This window comes from Pelodiscus sinensis, chromosome 7, assembly GCF_052426305.1.
Source record: "Pelodiscus sinensis isolate ZL-2025 chromosome 7, ASM5242630v1, whole genome shotgun sequence".
In the NCBI taxonomy this organism is placed as follows: domain Eukaryota; kingdom Metazoa; phylum Chordata; order Testudines; family Trionychidae; genus Pelodiscus; species Pelodiscus sinensis.
Window position 1 is genome coordinate 48,585,884 of NC_143058.1, and position 16,565 is coordinate 48,602,448.

Genomic DNA, 16,565 nt, shown 5'->3' on the forward strand with positions numbered 1-16,565 from the left:
AGAAAGTAATACAAAACAAGCAAATGTGCACACCTGTTACCAGCAAGGTTGCAGTACAAGAATCGCTACCAACGTCATTGGAAACTTGGCAGGTATAGTGTCCACTCTTTGAAATATCCACCGAATAGAGATTTAAGAAACCCGTTGATCCTTCTATCCCAATATAACAATTAGCTCCAGAAACAAGTTCCAAATCTTCTTTAAACCATTTTATTGTAAACGGTGGTGTTCCTTTCAACACAGCCTTAAACTCCACCATAGAATTCGGGATGGCTTGCTGGTTTTCGGGTTTTACTAGGAAGCTTGCTGGCTCTACAGTTTTCAAGGGAAGGATACGTTTAGTTAAATCCTCGGCAGAAGGAATGTTTGAAAAGGAAACAAAGTGAGCAATCAAGAAAATTAATGAGTTCTAAATAGCTCTTAAGGAAAACGAAGCGTCACAGAAAGAGCAAAAATTATACAGTAACTTTTCGCAGTATTATTCAAAGAAGTAAGATTGCAATTATTTGTAAAAGACGTTTTTTTCAATAACTACTAAAAGTAAGAGAAGATGTAAAGAGTTCCAAACCTTTCACTGTTAAGACGGCACTGCAAGAGTCACTTCCCGCAACATTAGTCACACTACACGTGTAATTTGCAGTATCTGCCAACTCCAGATTTAAAATCTCCATTGATACAGTATTCTCATGGCACAGGCTCCTGTATTTTGCACTATCATGTAATTCTTTTCCATCTTTATACCATTTAGCAGTAATGGGGAGTGAGCCAGAAACTTTACAATCCATATGAACTGATGAGCCCAGAACTTGATCTATTTTCGTTAACTTTTTGGTAAATGATGGAGGAATTGTTTGATCTGCCCAAACACAATGGTAAAAACAGAACAGTTAATGTCCTTCATCTCAAATAGCTTCACAAATGCCGGTAGGCAATCCAATTTTTTCCACCCCACCGAAAAAGCAAAATGCAATGAAGCAAAATACACACCTAACACTGTCAAAACAGATTCACAGGTGCTGCTTCCAAAATCGTTTTCAACTTTAAAAGCGTAGGTACCACTGTCCTCCTTCATTACCGATTCAATCCTGAAACTGGCCACGTTATTGTCAAAGCTCATGGTATAATATCTACTGGGAAGAAGCTGTTTGCCATCTTTAAACCATTTCAATTTGAGTTCTGGTGTTCCGGCCACAGTGCATTCCAAGGTCACTGGGTCTCTTTCAGTTACTTTAACTGACTTAGCCTTTTCTATGATCTGAGCAGCTTCTGCAGTAAGAATTAAAGTGTAGATTCATTATAGTTATCTCTAGGAGTGGGCACTACTCTTTTAAATTACTTCTACGAAATAAGCTTGAAAGTGCACAGCTCACAAACCTTGTACTAAGAGCAAAGCAAAGCATTTTTCAACTCCTGACTCATTCTTTGCCTGGCAGGTGTACCTCCCCCGGTGACCAATATCAATATGTTTTATTTTCAGAGTGGCCACATTGTTCTCGAACGTAATATGGACGTTCTCATCTTCCTCGATAATTTTTTCATCTTTTATCCATGACACTGTCAACGGATGAGCACCCGCTACAGTGCATTGGAAAACAGCGGAACTTTTCAAAACCGTAGTGACATTTTCTATCTTCTTTATGAAGGAGGGTGGTTCTGTGTTTCACAAAAAGAAGCCACAATAAAAGATAGTGTTTAATCCTAGTTAAGTGAATCAAAAATAGTTAGGAAACCCCATGCCTAGAGTTCTCTTCCCTATCGCGGTAACTTAACTGACCTTTCAAACTGACTTTGGTGCTGCAAGAACAACTACCCCCATCATTGGATATAATGCACTGGTATTCCCCAGCATCTGAAAAATCGCAGTTGGTTACGACAAGGGTGAATACTGATTCCTTGTCGCTCATGGCGTATTTTTTGCTGCTGCGAATCTCCTTGTTATTCTTCAGCCACGTTACTTCAAACGGAGGAGTGCCGGAGACTTCACATTCCAGCAAGGCATCAAAACCCTTCACTACTTCAGCAGGTTTCAACTCCCTTATGAATGTGGGAGGTTCTATAAAAAAGCAGGAGGACAACATATAGCAACTTACTAGGAAAATACGAAAAAAAGCCCACGGGGCTGTGAGAAAAAAAGAGAGTAGGGTGAAACTAATAACTAACCTTTCACTTTCAGTTCAATGCTGCAGCTTTCACTGCCTGCGTCGTTGTGAGCCTCACAAACATAAATCCCACTATCCTCTACTTTCGCACTGGTAACTTTGAAAGTGGCAAAACCGTCTACGAATGCAATGTCATACTTAGCAGGGTCAGTTATTTCATTCCCATCCATGTACCACGTAATGTGGATTGCGGGCGTGCCTGCTACTTGGCATTCGAAAGTAGTGGATTGTCCTTTTCTCAAAACTACTACAGGACTAGGCTTCTGAATAAACTTGGGTGGTTCTAAATATGAACAAAAAGGTAAGATTTTATTTACTCCATTTATATTCAAGAAATATTTTTTTCTAATAAAAAACAGAACCTGTGAGTTGCACACCTTTCACAAACAGGGCTGCTTTGGAAGTAGCTGTCCCAACGTCATTGCTTATTTGACAGGTATAGTTTCCTGAATCAGAAGTCTTTGCTGAAAACAGTTCTAGCACACTTGAGGTGTCATCCTTCCAGACAGAGCGAGTAGCTCCGGAAATAAGTTCTTTGCTATCTTTAAACCACTTTATCTGCATAGGAGTGGTGCCATTCACAAGAGCTTTGAACAGAACTCTAGCATTGGGTATAACATCTTGCGACTGTGGCTTTTCCACAAAATACGGGGGTTCTACAAGTAAAACAGAGGAGGAGAAAGAAAGGGAGGAGAAGAATTATTGTATGACCAAAAACGTCATAAATAATAAATTGGAAGATCTTGTTCTTGTGAAAGACTAAGAAGCGCAAACCTTTGACTGTCAAATATCCACTGCAGTGGTTACTTCCTGCTTTATTTGTTGCCTCACAAGTATAAGATCCGCTGTCTGCACCTTCCAGCTGATTGATTTCCAGGAAGGCAGTGTTATCATGGAAGGAATATTTGTATTTTTCACTAGCCGTTATCTCTTGGCCATCCTTGTGCCACTGGATACTTATAGGATGTGAACCAGACACTATGCACTCTAAGTGAATGAAAGAACCCTTAATGCTGTCCATTTTCTTTAACTTTTTTGTGAATTTGGGCGGTATGATAAGATCTATCCAACACAATAAAAACAAGGTATTAGCTCATTTGGCCATAGTGCTAGTTCTGGTATCACAAAAGTAAAGCACAGATATATTTAAAACCCCCTACTAGAAACAATACAAACCTAGCACATTCATGCTAGCGGTACAGCTGCTGCTCCCAACATCATTTTGAACCTCAAAAGTGTATTCTCCACTATCTTTCTTTTCCGTGTGAATGATCTTTAAGACGGAGACTTGGTCTGTAACACTGATTTTATATTTCGGGCCCAAAGTCAGCTCGTTTCCGTCTTTGAACCATTTGGCTGTAATGTCTTTAGTGCCTGAAAATCTACACTGTAAGGTTGCTGGGTCTCCCTCAGTGACGTCAATTGACACGGCCTTGTCAGTTATAGTTGCGGGTTCTGTGATAAATACAGGGATATATATGTGTATGTTAAGTGTATTGTATTAATATACACCGTACACTCTAAGATGAGATTGTTCGAAATCTTTGAAAACACTCAGCGCTTCAACCAACCTTTCACTGTTAGTAGAGCTGAGCACCTTTGTATTCCCGCATCGTTCTTAGCCTGACAGAAATATTTCCCGTCATGCTTCACTTCAATAGACCTGACAAGGAGAGTGGCTACGTTGTTCACAAACGTCATTTTGATGTTGCTATCCTCAATTACGTCATCGTTATCTTTCAGCCAAGACACCGTGATAGGCAAAGAGCCCTTCAGGGCGGCCTGAAACACAGCGGTGCCTCCTCTAAGCGAGCTAATGTTTTCAATCTTCTTCACAAATTGCGGGGGCTCTATCGAGAAGACAAAACAGACCTTGGGTAAATTTCTGCGGGAAAGTCAGGGTGGAATACACCTGTTCTCTATTTCCCCGAATGATACCAACCTTTGAGGGTCACCTCAGCACTGCAGACGCAGCTTCCTACTGCGTTAGTTATTCTGCACTGGTATTCTCCAACATCTGAGGCATCAAACCTAAACACGTGGAGGCTAATCAAGGAATCCTCAGTGCTTAGTCTGTGCCTCCTACTACTTCTGACTGGCTTGTTGTCTTTCAACCAAAAGACTTCAAATGGAGGTGTCCCCAACACCTGGCACTCCAAAACCACATCAGAATCCTTCAGTACTTCCAGGGATTCAAACTCCTTGCTAAAATAAGGTGACTCTATATCGCAAGAGAGAGATTGTGGCTTGTATTAATTGTTGGGACCTTTTAATGATGCAACGAACTTGGAGAAGGAACTGGGGAAATTTGAATACAAACCTTTGACCGAGACAACACTACTGCAAATATCTTTGCCGCCATCATTTTTGGCCTCACAGATATATTCTCCACTGTCTTCGATTGCCACTTCTGTAAGTTGCAGAGTCGCTTTAGAGCCCACAAAAGACATCTTGTATTTGTCACTTTCGTGAATTTCCCGGTCACCTTTGAACCAGGTGATTTTAATCGGTTTGGTGCCGACTACTTGACAATCTAATTGCACATAATCTCCTTTCTTTAACAGCAGGGATGGCTCTAGCTTCTCAACAAAGGTGGCAGGTTCTATGGATTTAAGATAAGCATTAAGAATACAGAAAGAGGCACAAGATGCAAAAGGCCAACCTCTCAATTCATGTGACTGAGAGCAGCCCAACTACCCAAAGACGTCAATAAAGAAAGGGAATGCAAACCTTTCACAAACAAGTTTGCACTGCACGCAACGGACCCCGCCACGTTGCTGACTTGGCAAGTGTAGTCCCCTGAGTCGGAGGGCTTTACAGCGTAGAGTTCCAAGTAACTCGCTAAGGCTTCAGTCATAATGTAGCAGGCTCCGCCGGTCTCTAGCTCACTGGCGCCCTTAAACCATTTTATTGTGAGTGGTGGCGTCCCTTTTAAGGAACTCTTCAAGCGCACCGTCGACCCGGGAGCTACTTCTTGGGACTCTGGCTCTACAATGAAGCTGGGTGGCTCTAAAGGGGCGTTCAAAAGAAAGAATTGCAAAGAGTAAGAAGTGTACCCTGCATGGCGGGGGGAAAATGAGTCATTAATGGGCATATCGAGAAGAAAATACAAAACGAGCTGCCAAACCTTTTACAACCAGAGTGCAACTGCCCTCTTTGCTGCCCGCAGAGTTGGTGGCCCTGCAAGTGTACATGCCAGAATCGTTCGTGTCTAGATGTTTTATGTCCAAAGAGGCAGAACCTTCCGCAAACGCGACTGTGTATTTGGCACTGGTCGTTAGCTCCTCCTCGTGCTTAAACCAGGAAACCCGCATGGGAAGGGAGCCAGAGATTTTGCAGTCCATGCGGCAGGAGGCGCTAACTACGCTGTCAACGTTCCTCAGCGGCTTAACAAAGAACGGAGCAATGGTTCGGTCTGCTCGGGACCCAAGAAAGAAAAAGAAGAACATGTGCAATGAGCATTTCAAGGTCTAGCCCGCTTTCTGCCCTCTGAGGGCTTTCAATCTGCCCCGCGTGGCGCTCTGCACGGAGCAAGTTACCAACCTAACACAGTGAAGGTGGTGGTGCACGAACTGCCTCCAACATCGTTCGCAATCTCGAATGTGTATTCGCCGCTGTCCTGTATTTCGGCGGTATAAAACTTGAGCTGGGCAACGTTATTTTTAAAACTAATTCTATACTTTTTGCTGGAAGGCAACGGTTTGCCATCTTTGAACCATTTGGTTTTTAACTCTGGCGTGCCTGCGACAGTATACTCCAGAACGGCCGGGTCTCCTGCAGTCACCTGAATCAACTCAGGCTTCTCAGTAATTTGGGCGGGTTCTACAACAGAATTAAACAGTTGTCATTAGGCGCATCATGGAATCGCTTCCCTTTATCTGCAAAATGCTACGAAGCGAAGAGTGTTCCTACACTGACCTTTCACTGCTAATTCTCCAAAACAGGTTTGACTTCCTGCATCATTCTCAGCTACACAGGTATACTTGCCACCAGAACTAATATCGACACCCGTGATCTGCAGCGTTGCAAGACCATTTTCAAAGGTCACTTTGACTTTGTTATCTTCTTTAATAATGTCTTTTCCTTTCATCCACGTTACAGTAATAGTAGCAGACCCTTTCACAACGGACTGTAAGGTAATTGTGTCTCCCACAAGTGCAGTAACATTTTCAACTTTCTTAATAAAAGATGGTGGTTCTAATTCGAAAAAGAAAAACTTACTTATTACTACGCCTTTTCCAAGCCCTAGCTGCTGTACATTAATGTTATTTTTAAAAACATCTATTTGCCTAGTATACAGTATCAATGCACCAGTTAATCAGCTACAACCGTAGGGATGTTTTGGGAAGGGGAGAGGGGAAGGAAGAGGAAAATTGCATTTCCACCCTGGATAAGTGAAGGGTTGAACACATCACTTAAGGAAGTGTTCAATCACCCTAGGGGTGAAAGGTAACTAAACTGCTCTCACTTCTTGCAGTCTAGCATAAGATTCTGCACTGGTAGCAATTTTAGCAAAAGCTGCCTTCTGCCTTTCCTTTGACATTCAGAAGCATAATGGTAGACACACACAAGATGGCACATTAAGATGGCAATAAGAAAATAGGAGGAAACAACAAACAAAGTTTTTAAGAGAGTAGATTTCTTCTACTTCTATAGTATGTTACATAGAGTTTTCCTTTGCCCACTGACCTTTTAGTATGAATGTTGCACTGCAGAAGCATTTACCAACTTCGTTAGCTACAACACACTCATATTCACCAACATCTGCACTATTAAATGAAGAAATCTCCAGGAAAACAAGAGATTTCTGAGACATCACTCTATATTTTTTACTACTGCGAATCTGCTTCTTGTCTTTAAACCAGCTAATCTCGAATGGTCCAGTACCAGCAACCTCACACTGAAGTGTAGCGTTTGTTCCTTTCACTATCTCTGCCGGTTCAAGTGTTTTGATGAAAGAAGGAGGTTCTATAAAAGTATTAAAGCACCAATAAAGAATTAGTTACTGACACCAAATCAGAAAATAATTTCTCAAATAAAATTACCAGTGACTGTAAGAACAAACCTTTGACAACTATTTCAGTGCTGCAGCTATCACTGCCAGCATCGTTAACTGCTTCACAAGAGTAACTTCCACTATCTTCAACTCTCACGTCGGAAATGACAAGCCCAGCTACAGAGTTGGCAAATGACATTTTGTAGGTGTTACTCTCTCTAATTTCTTTGTTATTCTTGAACCAAGAAACTTGGATTTCAGGAGACCCTTTGATTTTGCACTGAAGATGCGCTGACTCGCCCGGCGTCAATAAATAAGATGGATCCACCTTCTTCAGAAAAGATGGTGGTTCTAAAGAAAGATTTCAGAAAGAAAGAAACCTGAAATCTGAAGCCCTGAAAGACTGATAGAAAACATTCACACTTAACAGTGCTAACAGGAATCTCAACTAAGCCACAGTTCTAGTGATCCCTGTAAAAAAGTGCTTATTTAAATAACGTTAGGAAGTTTACATCCTTTCAACCCCAGAATAAACTAAAGAACGTATTAGTAAAAAAGAAATATTAGATACCACGGAATACACTGAAAGCTAAAAGGAACATTTATTAATAACAGACAAAGTAGGTTCAAGAAAGACAGGAGTCCATGCAGAATTCTGAGACCGGACACTTTGGGAATCAAAGATCCAGAACAGTTTCTCTCTCAGTGGAAGTAGATATCGTCTTATCCCTTCTATCGCCTGTATAGATTTAATAGATTTACACATTTCATGAAATAAAATGTTCAAAGTAGACGAACAACTTTCTTACCTCTGATTGTGACAGTTGCAGAAGAGGAGCTACTTCCAGCCTCATTTGAAGCAGTGCATACATAGTTTCCTGAATCTTTAAGTTTGGCCAAAGGAATTTCAAGCGATGCTATTTTGTCTTCAAAATAAATTTTGTAATCTTTGCCTGGGGGTATTTTGTTCCCATCTTTATTCCACACTACTGAAACTTTCCTATCTTCATCTACTTGGCACTCCAAACGTATCTTCTTATTGACAGCGGACTGCACCGACTGTAATTCCTTAATGAAATGTGGCTTATCAATAATTATCATTTCCCCCTGGCAGATGTCAGCGCCAAACTTGTTTGAGGCTTTGCAGGTGTAAATTCCTCTGTCGTTTACTGTGACATGTTTAATCTCTAAAATATGCTTATTATCAACTGCTGAAATCTTGTGGTGCTCTGAAGAAGAGATGGCAGAGCCGTCTCTCTGCCACACTGTGTCGATCACCGGTGTGCCTGACACTGTGCACAGGAACCTCGCACTTTTACCCACAAAAGTAGTGATAGATTCGGGTCGGGTTAGAAAGGTTGGAGGGAATGCTTCTGCAAAAAGAAATAGTGTCATGGTTATATTGGGCTGACACCAAAGCCACCATTATCACTATTCACTCCAAAGGAAGAGAAAAGGAGCACAAGACTGTCTTCGGACACGCGTGTTAAAATTGTTTAAACTAAGCACTGAGCAACAAAGAAACTGAAAAGTGGAAAAAGAAAGAAAACATTTTGACCTTCTGGACCCATATATTGACATGTAGAGATCCAAAAGCCAGCATTTCATTTAGCAAGACTGACCAAAATGCTTGTCAAATGCTTGTGATTGTTATTAATTTATGCTAAATTCACAATTTAACCAGTAATGTCTGATCCGATAAGAAATGGAAACTGAATAAATACATAAATAAATAAATCTGTACATTTAGACCGGAGCAAAATATAGGGGGAAACATAGAAGATATTATAAATGTATTTTTGGTGTGTTTATAACATTCCCTAAGCTGGAATATGCCTGTAAACATCTTTTATTTATTGCAAGATCACTACAGCCAACCATTCAGTAATTATTATCCAAGCAAGGCATTTTAATGTTAAATAAGGCAGAGCACATCTAGAAAATGAATTAAGGGAAGGAAATATTGAGCACTACAACAAAGAAACTGGTTCCAATACAAATCTTTAAGCCAAATAATGTCATATATTACAAAATAATTCAAAATTCTTCTCGCAGAGCTGAAGACCTTGAATTCTCGCAGAGGTGAAGACCTTGAATTCTCACTCGATGGCTCAGAGATCACCGTGGTTATACAAAATAATAGGCTTTTTATAAAGTATATCAATCTATAATTATCTTATGATTTTAAATTATGATTTCATAAGATAATTATAACATCATTTTAAGGCAGATTTGATCCCCCCTTCCTCATCTCATGATGTCTTAAAACCCTTTGAATCAATTACCAACCGCAAGATGATTTTTCCATAGATGGATGGGGAGAAGGGGAAGGGGAAACCCTGACACTCGTGGTGTCAAAATTCAATTCTTTTCTGTCTTCGACCTGTCAGATGAAAAATTAGCTAACTGAGCCTGTGTGATAAATCAGTGAAATGAATGCAAAGTAGTAGGATGATGCTAATGCAAAAATGAAATTAGCATTAAGATGCCGTACTTACCAGTCACAGTTAAAATAGCAGTGGAGCTTACGCTGCCATATTGGTTGGAAGCTTTGCAGCTGTATTCTCCACAGTCAACTACCTGAGGTCTTGGAATTTCCAGCGTGGACACATATTTAGCAGTACGTATGGAATACTTGTCACTGTCATATATTTCTCGGCCAGCTCTGTACCACTGGAATTTGACATTAGGAGCAGTCTCAATCTCACAGGTAAATTTAGCAAGATGGTTAACGGCTACTTCCTGCGACTCGATTCTCCTCCTCAGTATGGGCGCAACTAGAAATAAAAGTACACATCAATCTGAATACCTGCTCATAAGCATACATCCCCCCCCAAAAAAAAACCTGATAATGAAATGACCATCTGAAATTAGATAGATGATTTACAAGCAATCCAAGGAAAGTGACTGTAAAGAAAACAAAATGACTGTCAAAATGGAAGCAGACTATAAGCAGTGCTAAACCTAGTGAATGGACTACATTGCAGTGCATAACGAAACCAGAAAAGTACTAAAAGGTGATACTACCAGACACATGCGTAACAATGTGATATAGAAATATACCACGTTGTACTGGAACAGTGGAAAACGAAGAAGTGTATGAAACTGTGCTAAAAATGGTGCAAAGGTTATAAAGATCTGTTGCAATGATGAGAAGGATAAAAAGAAGTGAACCGACCATTGCTCTGTGGATAAGGGGATGGAAGTGTTTGTTGATGCATGCGCTATTAAGAAATTCTGCCGCAAGCACAAGTAAAGACTACACTATTATGCAGGACTGGGTTCTGATCATTTGTGAGACAAAAGCAAAAAAGGCAACTAACAGTACTACAGAGAAGAGAAAAAATGTGAATAACTTCAGGAAAAAAGTGGGAAGGTAACATAAATAATTTACAGAATGTCAAAAAGGACATTGGAAGTGGAGAAAGAATAAGGGGAAACTACGTTAGTTCAGTGATTACATTAATGGAGACTAATTACTTTTCATATCTGTATCCAGATCCATATGGAGATACAGATATAAATGTTCTATTTAATTAGAAATTAGTGAATATTAGGAGGCAATATTTTATCCCCGTAATCCAACCTCTTTTTACAACTGTGATTTTCGCTGATGTTGTTGTTTTTCCACCTTCATTCAGTGCCTCACAGGCATACTCTCCATGGTGCACTTCCTTGTGTACTTTGTTGATTACTAGTGTGTATGTGTCATGATCTTGTGAACACTTGAACTGTTTGCCTGAAGACACCAGTTTACCCTCAAAATACCAATTCACCTTTTGGACATTTGTTATTACTGATACCAGACTTAAGCTATCGCCTTCCTCGACAATAGTGTCTACAAGATTTCTGTGAATGACAGGATAATCTTTTCTAACTAGTTTGCCCTCTGGTGTCCCTGCCTGAGTTAAGAGAACCTCTCCACCATCGTCCTCAGATATTTCTTCTTTTTTCTGTTTCACGGTCAGTGTCTCCACTGATTTCTCCAGTGGCACAGCTGCCAAAGCAAGGTCTGCAGTGACTGTGTTTGCACCGACATCTCTGATCTGACTTTCAACAGCAACCATGCTGACTGCTCGTGCGGACAAAAGCTGTCCCAGTGGTGCCTCAGATTCTAAGGTTATTTCCCCCTGCTGCAGCTCCAACACATCAGAAATAGGCCTTGAGGATTCCTGCTGCACCGTCTTATCAGCTATGGCAGCAGATGAGATTTCTGCAAAAGGTGCATGAGTAATAAACAACTTCTGAGGCATAGTTACTGACATAGTTCGGGGTTGTTCTGCCATCAAAATATGTTTTTCTTCGTAAATAATCGAATACAAAGCAGCCTTGAGTTCAGTCTTCAAGCCAACTGTCTGAGGGTATATTTCTTCTAGAAAGAATGTTATCTCTATGGCACTGGAACTCCCAATGGTTATAAGGCAGGTGCACATTGTGTATTTAGGTTCTTTGTTGACTTTCACTCTTGTTACTTCAATATTTTTTATATCACTCAGCCATTCGGAAGACAAGAGAAGTTGTTCACTTGTGATTGCAGCTTTCAGGGCACTTCTGATCTGAGTCTTTATGTCTAAGCTACAACTCTTAGGAACTTGAACAACAAACTGGTTTTCTTTGGACAGGACTTCTCTGTCTTCTATTTCATGTGCTCTCAGTGTCTCCTTTGGTTGCTTCTCTGCCTTTATGGTTCCAGTTTCTGACCTCTGTAGTTCGACTGCATGTTCTTCTTGGAGAGGCTGCTTTTCTTCTAGTATTAATGGAAGCCTCACTGATTGACCTTCTTGTATTCTTGCAGCAAAATCATGTTGTGCGGCTTCTAACACATTTGCACTCTCCAGTGGAACACTTCTTTCCTCGGTGCAAACGGATTCCGAAAGGAATCTGGGTTCCGATTTCACCTCACCGCTCACTGTCTGATTCTCCTCAAATATTTCATCGAGACTCTGGTCTGCTAAAGCCCTGCTCTCCATCACGCTTGATAGCTGCATAACTGTTTGAGAGTCTTCTTTTCTCAGGGCAGCTTTCTGCTCCTTTTCTGTCGCACTAATGATTTGTTCTTTTGGCACAGAGATATCCTCAGCCACAGTGGCAAGGCAGTTCTGTATTTGAGGTTCCACTAGAGCTGTGGGCTGTATTCCTTCCGGACTGCTCCGAAAACCGTCCAGTTGTTCCGTAGATAATTCTCTCTTCTCCTCTGCCGTGGCTGCCCGATTACACATTTTTTCTTCTCTCTGGAAAGCCACATGGGAGACAGGTTTTTGAAAAGCCAGGATGTCTTCCTTAGGCAACACGTGCTCTGAATGAGTTGTGTGGAGGTGGAGGGCGGAAGGGAGCTCTTTGACAGGCTGAACGCTCATCGCCCCGTCCAGGGCAGGAAACTGACCAGACTTTTCACCGCAGAGGGCATTCCGTTCTTCCCAGACTAAGGCGTGCAGCATCGTAGGGCTTCTCCTAGCGGCTGCGTGATCTTCGGGCAGCTCCACAAAACTACAAGGTTCTTCCTTGGGGAGTGTGGTTTGCCGACCTACCACCGGCAAATTCAGCAGCCTCGCTCCTTCCCTTTGGGCTTCTGCAGCCACTAGCTTGTCTAGTCCGGGCACTTGGTGCGCGTGTTCCCCCGTGAGCTGCCACTTTTCCTCCGTGAGGAGAGCAGCGTGTACCATCCGCTCCTGCGCCAAAGCCCCGTTGTACTGAGCTGCTGCCGGGGCAGACCAGGAGCCCTCTTTTGCACACAGCTTTTGGGAGTCGGTTAGAGGCCTATGCAAGGGCGCGGGCGGTTCCTGGACTGGGTTTGCCTCCGCAGGTACCTCCAGGGCGTCTAGCTCCGTGGCATGAGCCTCACCCACTGGCTGCGGCGCTAGCGCCACGGCCAGCTGAAATCCCTCCTCGCCTTCCAGCCGCAGCAGCGCCGCCTGGCGCGCGGGTCCCGGGAGCGCCAAGCACGTTTCCTTCGGCAGCTCCAGGATGTCTTCCACCCGGGGGGTGCAGAACGAGGGCTGGGGCTCGTGGCCGGCGGTCCCGGCCTGGGGCTGTGTGCTCGGCAGGGGCAGCGCCGAGCTGGCGGTCACTACGCGCTGCTCGCGGGCCACGGCGGAGAGAAGGGGCGCTCTGGGCTCCCGGGCAGCCGTCCCTTCGAGCGTCCCCGGGGCGCCGCTGTGCAGGTCTGTCTCCTTGTCCTGCGGGCTGTTCTCTTGCACTACCGGCACACAGAGCGCGGGCGTCCCGTGCCGCTGAGGGGCGGGCAGCTCAGCCACTGGCGGACTTTGAATTGGCTCAAGACGCGGCTCCAGCAGGCTCAGGGGCTTCCGCACCTCGCTCGTGGTAAAGGCTGCGGGTGGAAGCGGCTTTGGGGTTGAAGCCGCCGGCTCTGCAGTGTGAGGGGAAACGTCCAGGCACCCTTCAGCCCGCGGGGCCTGGAGTAGCGCCGCGTGCCAGGGAAGAGTCGTCTCCTGCTGCAGGCTGGCGGCGGAGGGAGAAACCTCAAGCAGCGGGGCCGCCTCTCCGCTCTGCACCGGCTGCCTGTCCTTTGGCCCGACGGTGCACAACGCTTCCTGCTCCTGCCGCCAGAAACTGGACTCTTCCGTCTGCTCTCCTGCCGGCTCCTCGGAGGATTTCGCCAGCGGTTTCCCACCGTGCTGTTCCTTCCCGCTGGCTGTGCCCAGGGGCACGAGCAGCTCTGCAGAGCACGTGGCTTGGCCGAGGGGGTTTGTGGCTTTACAGGTGTATAACCCGCCGTCATCACTCTGACATTTATTGACAGTTAGTGAACCCGAGCCGTCGGGATTGTGAACCACAGTGTAGTAGTCATTAGAATTAATCTGCTGATCTCCCTTAAACCACTGCACCTCGGGGCCAGGTTCGCCAAGCACTGCGTACTCAAATACAACAGGTAGACCTTGAGCACACTGCGCAGGTTCCAGTTTCTTAACAAAGCAAGGGCGGTGAGGACTTACTTTCTTTTCCGGGGGTTTCTCCATCTCTAGTTCAACGGCCGATTTTTTGTAGACTCCTCCAGTCATTTTTGCCTTCACCTTTAGATAGGCACTGCATGCAGTTTCTCCATACTTGTTACTGGCAATGCACATGTACTCACCCTCATCTTCAGATTTTGTATCCAGAATGATAAGGCTATAATCATTACCATCAAATACAAATTTGTAATCCATGGAAGAGGTTAACTTTACTCCATTAAAGACCCACTGAATTTTAGGTTTTGGACTGCCAATAACAGTAACTGAGAGTTTAGCTACATCTCCTAAACTTATTTCAGCATTAGAAACCTGTTTGAGGAAAACTGGGACACTGCCCTCCTCTGTTTTCATCTCTAATTTGCTGGAGTAAACTGATTTTTCAGGCATACATTCAAGTGTTTTATTTCTATCAGACAATTGCAGGCCGCTGCTGTAACGTTGGGTTCCTTCTTCCTCAGCAGACACAACAACAGAACTAGAAAAGTCTGTATGGAAAAAAATTATGTAGTTTTACTAAATTGTTTTGCTGAAAATTTCTATTTAGTAATTCCTAGTGAACATGTATAAAACAAGGTCTGTTATATCATTTTTTGTATGCCTTATGGCATTTTCAATACTATAACAGTTTACCAATGAACACGAATTCTTTTTTCTGTCATAACTCAGACTAAATCATTCCACTAAACTGAGAATTGTATCATGCTATTCATTTTTATAGAGAACTCCCTGTCTGGATCACTGGGGAGAATTGCCAAAAAACTGATTGAACCATCTGGCCCATTTTTTAACTCATTCAATTATAAAATATTAATATTCCAGTTATTTATGCATTTTAAGTAGTAGAATAAACATTTTGCATTTATATGCATATTTTATATACAGGCAGTCCCCGGGTTACGTACAAGATAGGGACTGTAGGTTTGTTCTTAAGTTGAATCTGTATGTAAGTCGGAACTGGCGTCCAGATTCAGACACTGCTGAAACTGACCGCCAGTTCTGACTTACATACAGAATCAACTTAAGAACCCCAGGCGTCCCCAAGTCAGCTGCTGCTGAAACTGATCAGCGGCTGATTCCAGGAAGCCCGGGGCAGAGCAACTCTGCCTGGGGCTTCCTGTAGTCAGCGCTGGTCAGTTTCAGCAGAAGCTGACTTGGGGACGCCTGGGGCAGAGCAGCTGGGGTGCTACTGGACCAACCCAGCAGCACCCCATCTGCTCTGCCCCAGACGTCCTGATTCAGCCGCTGCTGAAACTGACCAGCAGCGGCTGAATCAGGACCTGGGGCAGAGCAGCTGGGGTGCTGCCGGGTTGGTCCAGTAGTGCCCACGGGCGCTGCAGGACCAATCGGCAGCGCCCCAGCTGCTCTGCCCCAGAGTCCAAAACAAAAGCCTGGTCTGCTGGGGGGGGGGGAGCACACTAGCTGCGCCCCCCCCCCAGCAGACCAGGGACACGGGGAGCAGAGCCGCAGCGGCAGCGGGGTGCCGCGCCTCTGAGGCTTTGCTCTGGCAAAGCCTCAGAGGCGAGGGACCCCGCCACGGCTGCGGCTTCAGTCCAGGTGCCTGTGGTCTGCTGGGGACGGTCCCCAGCAGACCACAGGCACCCGGACTGAAGCCGCAGCCGCGGGGGGGTCCCGCGCCTCTGAGGCTTTGCCAGAGCAAAGCCTCAGAGGCGCGGGGAACCGCCGCTGCTGCCGCTCCAGTCTGGGTGCCTGTGGTCTGCTGGGGACGGTCCCCAGCAGACCACAGGCCCCCGGACTGAAGCCGCAGCCGCGGGGGGGGTCCCGCGCCTCTGAGGCTTTGCCAGAGCAAAGCCTCAGAGGCGCGGGGAACCGCCGCTGCTGCCGCTTCAGTCAAAGCGGCAGCAGCGGCGGTTCCCCGCGCCTCTGAGGCTTTGCTCTGGCAAAGCCTCAGAGGTGCGGGACCCCCCCGCGGCTGCGGCTTCAGTCCGGGGGCCTGTGGTCTGCTGGGGACCGTCCCCAGCAGACCACAGGCACTGGGTCTCAAGGGGCAGCAGCAGCGGTTCCCGCGCTTCTGAGGCTTTGCTCTGGCAAAGCCTCAGAAGCGCGGGAACTCGCCTGGTGCCCCTGGTCTGCTGGAGACGGTCTCCAGCAGACCAAGGGCACCGGAGCAGCTTACGAACGGGGCTTTCTCGCCCCGACTTCTGGGGCGAGAAAGCTCCGTTCGTAAGTGCGGATCCGACGTAAGTCGGATCCGCGTAAGTCGGGGACTGCCTGTATATACATAATAATAAACAATTATGTAAAATTTACTAAAAGGGTCTGACTAATACATTATGCTAACAACTGTGGCCTCAATCACATTGGCTTAACTGGGAGCAGTATGGGACACTGTCTTTAATTAGAACATAAGAACGGCCGTACGGGGTCAGACCAAAGGTCCATCTAGCCCAGTAGCCTGTCTGCCGACAGTGACCAGCACCA

The 16,565-nt window shown here is 44.8% G+C and overlaps 1 protein-coding gene across 50 annotated transcripts in view; it reads right to left on the bottom strand.

Moving 5' to 3' along the window:
* TTN (titin) overlaps positions 1-16,565 on the bottom strand; it is a 323,995-nt gene that overhangs the window by 240,653 nt on the left and 66,777 nt on the right. For all 50 annotated transcript variants that reach the window (XM_089779942.1, XM_089779940.1, XM_089779930.1 and 47 more), the window contains 20 exons: positions 9,654-9,932; positions 7,965-8,528; positions 7,225-7,506; positions 6,849-7,127; positions 6,078-6,356; positions 5,703-5,981; positions 5,287-5,574; positions 4,890-5,168; positions 4,480-4,761; positions 4,102-4,380; positions 3,731-4,009; positions 3,336-3,614; positions 2,934-3,221; positions 2,537-2,815; positions 2,161-2,442; positions 1,775-2,053; positions 1,375-1,653; positions 988-1,266; positions 569-856; positions 34-312 (listed from right to left, as the gene is read on the bottom strand). In XM_089779942.1, the coding sequence (XP_089636068.1) occupies positions 34-312; positions 569-856; positions 988-1,266; positions 1,375-1,653; positions 1,775-2,053; positions 2,161-2,442; positions 2,537-2,815; positions 2,934-3,221; positions 3,336-3,614; positions 3,731-4,009; positions 4,102-4,380; positions 4,480-4,761; positions 4,890-5,168; positions 5,287-5,574; positions 5,703-5,981; positions 6,078-6,356; positions 6,849-7,127; positions 7,225-7,506; positions 7,965-8,528; positions 9,654-9,932 (5,901 nt within the window). The remainder of the gene's footprint in view (positions 1-33; positions 313-568; positions 857-987; positions 1,267-1,374; positions 1,654-1,774; positions 2,054-2,160; positions 2,443-2,536; positions 2,816-2,933; positions 3,222-3,335; positions 3,615-3,730; positions 4,010-4,101; positions 4,381-4,479; positions 4,762-4,889; positions 5,169-5,286; positions 5,575-5,702; positions 5,982-6,077; positions 6,357-6,848; positions 7,128-7,224; positions 7,507-7,964; positions 8,529-9,653; positions 9,933-16,565) is intronic.